Source organism: Plasmodium cynomolgi (genome assembly GCF_000321355.1).
Source record: "Plasmodium cynomolgi strain B DNA, scaffold: 0075, whole genome shotgun sequence".
Taxonomy (NCBI): Eukaryota; Apicomplexa; class Aconoidasida; order Haemosporida; family Plasmodiidae; genus Plasmodium; species Plasmodium cynomolgi.
The window spans coordinates 1,436-4,773 of record NW_004192702.1 but is presented as its reverse complement, the minus strand read 5'-3'; the positions used below and the strand labels follow the sequence as shown (position 1 = coordinate 4,773).

The 3,338-nt window shown below is 35.9% G+C and overlaps 1 protein-coding gene across 1 annotated transcript; it reads right to left on the bottom strand.

Moving 5' to 3' along the window:
• Positions 1-596: 596 nt before the first annotated feature.
• PCYB_002080 (hypothetical protein) lies at positions 597-2,263 on the bottom strand (the record flags this gene model as incomplete). The annotated part of the gene is made up of 2 exons (XM_004227629.1): positions 597-1,418; positions 1,574-2,263. Coding segments are annotated over 2 exons (1,512 nt in total), but the record flags the coding sequence as incomplete, so codon positions are not given.
• Between the last annotated feature and the right edge of the window lie 1,075 nt (positions 2,264-3,338).

Sequence of the window (3,338 nt, the reverse complement as noted above, 5' to 3'; positions counted from 1 at the left end):
TGTCTAATGAAGGAAGGGTTATTATGTGGCCAGGGGTCTATGGAAGGAAGGTTTTAAAGGAAGGAGGTTTTAATGAAGGTCGCTTTAATGAAGAGGGAAGGGTCTAAGGAAGAGAGCGTCTTTGGAAGGAAGTAATCTATGGAATGAAGTTGGTCTATGGAGGGAAGGTCTAAGCAGGAAGGGAAAGGGTAATCTTTTTACCTATGGATGGTAACCTGTATTATTTTGTCTTTATTGCGATTTGCTATTGTTTATTACTCCGCCTTCCTGAAATGTAAGGTAGTGTATGGCACAGAGTATACTGTGTTAAAATCTTCTACAGTTGTGGATGCTACTGTGGAGCCGTCTAATGTTAATGTGTCCGTTAATTCGTCAAAGTTATGTTGTTCCATTGTTGCTCTTCTCATGTTTTTACTGAGTTTGTTCCTTAATCCAGAAAATAAATTGGTAAACTAAGAGGAAATAAGAAGAGGTCAGGGGATGGTGGGAAATATGTATATAAATATAATGTGTTCAATATATATATGCAATACAACACTGTTTATTCTTTATTTATTGCTCTAAATAGGAAAGTAATAATAATAAATATTTTCATATTATTTCATTATACTTATAATTGTAATTATTACTTTATATAATAGAAAAGTAATGGAACTAATTCCTGCTAATATGGCCAATATGGAAGATACGGTAGGAGCGCCGCTCGTTCCGGCGGATGCATATAATTCGGACACAGGCTCCTTTTCCGACATTCCCAGTACATGGAAAACCGCTCTACTTCCTTCTTCTGCAGTTTTCACTTCTTCCACTGATTTACATATTAACCCCTCTGACTTCTGTTCACAGTAATTCCCATACTTACTCTCGAACTGGGTACAATATCTACTATTGGAACCATTACCCTTGCACATATCATTCACATTGTAGTAAGTTTGGGAAGTACTTCTGCCTACCTGAGGATATGTTGATTTACAGTATCCATAATAAGTCCGTAGTTGTTCCCATACTGGCATATAGTCATGACTGTAATCGAACACTCTTTTCTTTCGCTCGAACTTCTCCATGCTGTCATCAGTGCTCAGGAGTTCACAATTATTTACAGCACTAATTTTCCTTAATTTATGGTAAATCCTTCCCATAATATCTGGGATTGAATGAAGCCCACAGTTTCTGAATAGCATATCTGCCAGCCAATAATAGAAAAAGGAGCAAATTGTACCATCCTCCGTTTTCTCTTCTTTTATTTTGGATGCAAGATGCCAAGCATTGACAATTGCACTAGCATACTGTTTAGCTCCGGGACACTTCACCAATTCTGCTGCAACCTCCCCGGTACGTCCATTACATTGGCAGTCACCGCATTCATTATCGAACAAATTGTATACTTCCTGTGAATATAGCTCAGACCCCAGTGTCCTCTATAGTTACAGTTGGCAGAAAATAAAACATATATGTCATCATGTTTCAGCATACTCTCAGTTCATTATACACAAAGTGCTATGTGTATACTGTTACAGTGGTTCATTTAAGTTGAACAAGGAGTAATTTCGCGTACTCGCTTTTCTTCCCTTACCGTTAATTTAGGTTTTACTCTAGGTACATCGGTACACACCAGTTCTGGTAGTTTCTCATACTGTCCACTTTTCTTATATATCCTATCAAATTCTGTACAATATGTATTACTATTAGTTCTACAATGTTCGCATAACAATGCATATGCACCTTCAGCTTCTCTCCGATGTGTGGTATAATTTGGAGTACGCACATATGCACTGCACTCCGGACTCTTCTCTAGATAATTATAATTATAATCGTAATCGAATAATATTTTGCGCTCCTCAAATAGTTCATCCTTCAATTCAGGGTATAAATTCATGCATGGACGTGTGCATGCATCCCAGAAATTGGCATTCTCCATATGCCTGTAAATTGCATTCATAATAGTATGAAAGTAGGTATACCTCACATTCTTCATTGTTTTAATTTTAGTGCCAATCCAAAAGTACAAGAACTTACAACGATCATAATAGAGTGGATCGCTCCCCCTCCCCTTGGTACATGCGTAGGAAGAGTTCTCCACAATTTGGTTGGCCCATGTCATATCAGTCTTCCACCTATTCCAGTCTCCCAACTGCAATGCACCCCTCACATTATTTTTTATGTCGTCATAACAGTTTTTCCTCTCACGAGTTACTTGGCAGGCCCCTCTTCTGTCAAACGCATCGTATATTATCTGTGAGGGTAATTTATCTACCTCCTGCTCCTATAGGGAGAATTGGTGTAGTATGTGTGCTCGCACATTTCTTATTACATTACATATAAGCTATTGCATACATATACAGTTATTCATTTTAAGCAGAAAGAATAATTTTTTCCCTTCTGTGCGTTTTCCTTCCTCCTTACTTGCACCATTGTTCATGTATTTTATTTTTTGTATACAATATATTTGTGTTAAAATTGTTCCATATATCTATACATAAAGAATGTATGGAAATTCCTTTTCCTACATGAATACGTATATTAAGATATAATTTTGTAAATTCGTTCGGGCTGTTCAATTTTTCAAACAAGGATAATTGACGGTATATATTCATCAAATTATTATATAAGTAATTAAATTAAAAATAGGAAGGAATGTGTAGTGACCGCACAAATTATAGAAGAAGGAGGAAGAAATCACATTTCTCATGCATCCCTCATCCATACACTGTATTATTGGATTAGGTTCAGGGTTTAGGTTTAGGATTCAGGTTTAGTGTTTAGTGTTTAGGTTTAGGGTTCAGGGTTTGCTTCAGGGTTAGGTTTAGGATTTTTTATTTTTTTTGGGGATTAGTATTTAGATTTAGGGTTTTGGATTCAGGGGTCAGGGTTCAGTGTTTGTTTTTATGTTACATGGATTATGTTTGATGTATCAGTTATCTCGTTGCGTGTTTGTAAAAGTAGTATAGTGTTTATTATCATATAACTTTGCCGGAATGTTTTTTCATAATACGTTTATATGCATATATGCATGTATCATCATTTGATTAAAAAAAATTTGTTTTAATTTTTAAAGAAAATTATATTTTAGGATATGTACAAAGGTATAAAATATTTTTAATTTTTTAAAATAAAAAAATTGTGGTTCTCCTTTTTTCAAGTCAATTTTTAAATTAGTAGTGAGAGCGTCATGCGCGCAGTAAAATATGAGTACATATATTTATGTAGTTACGAGTGTGGCGATTAAGTAGAACATGCTTCAGAGCTTTTTTTCCAGCAGGGCTAGTATCTTCCTGGCGCGCCCAGTTCTCGTTTCTCTCCAGGGGAGGGATGGTGCTTTTGCAGCGAGCAAATCAGCA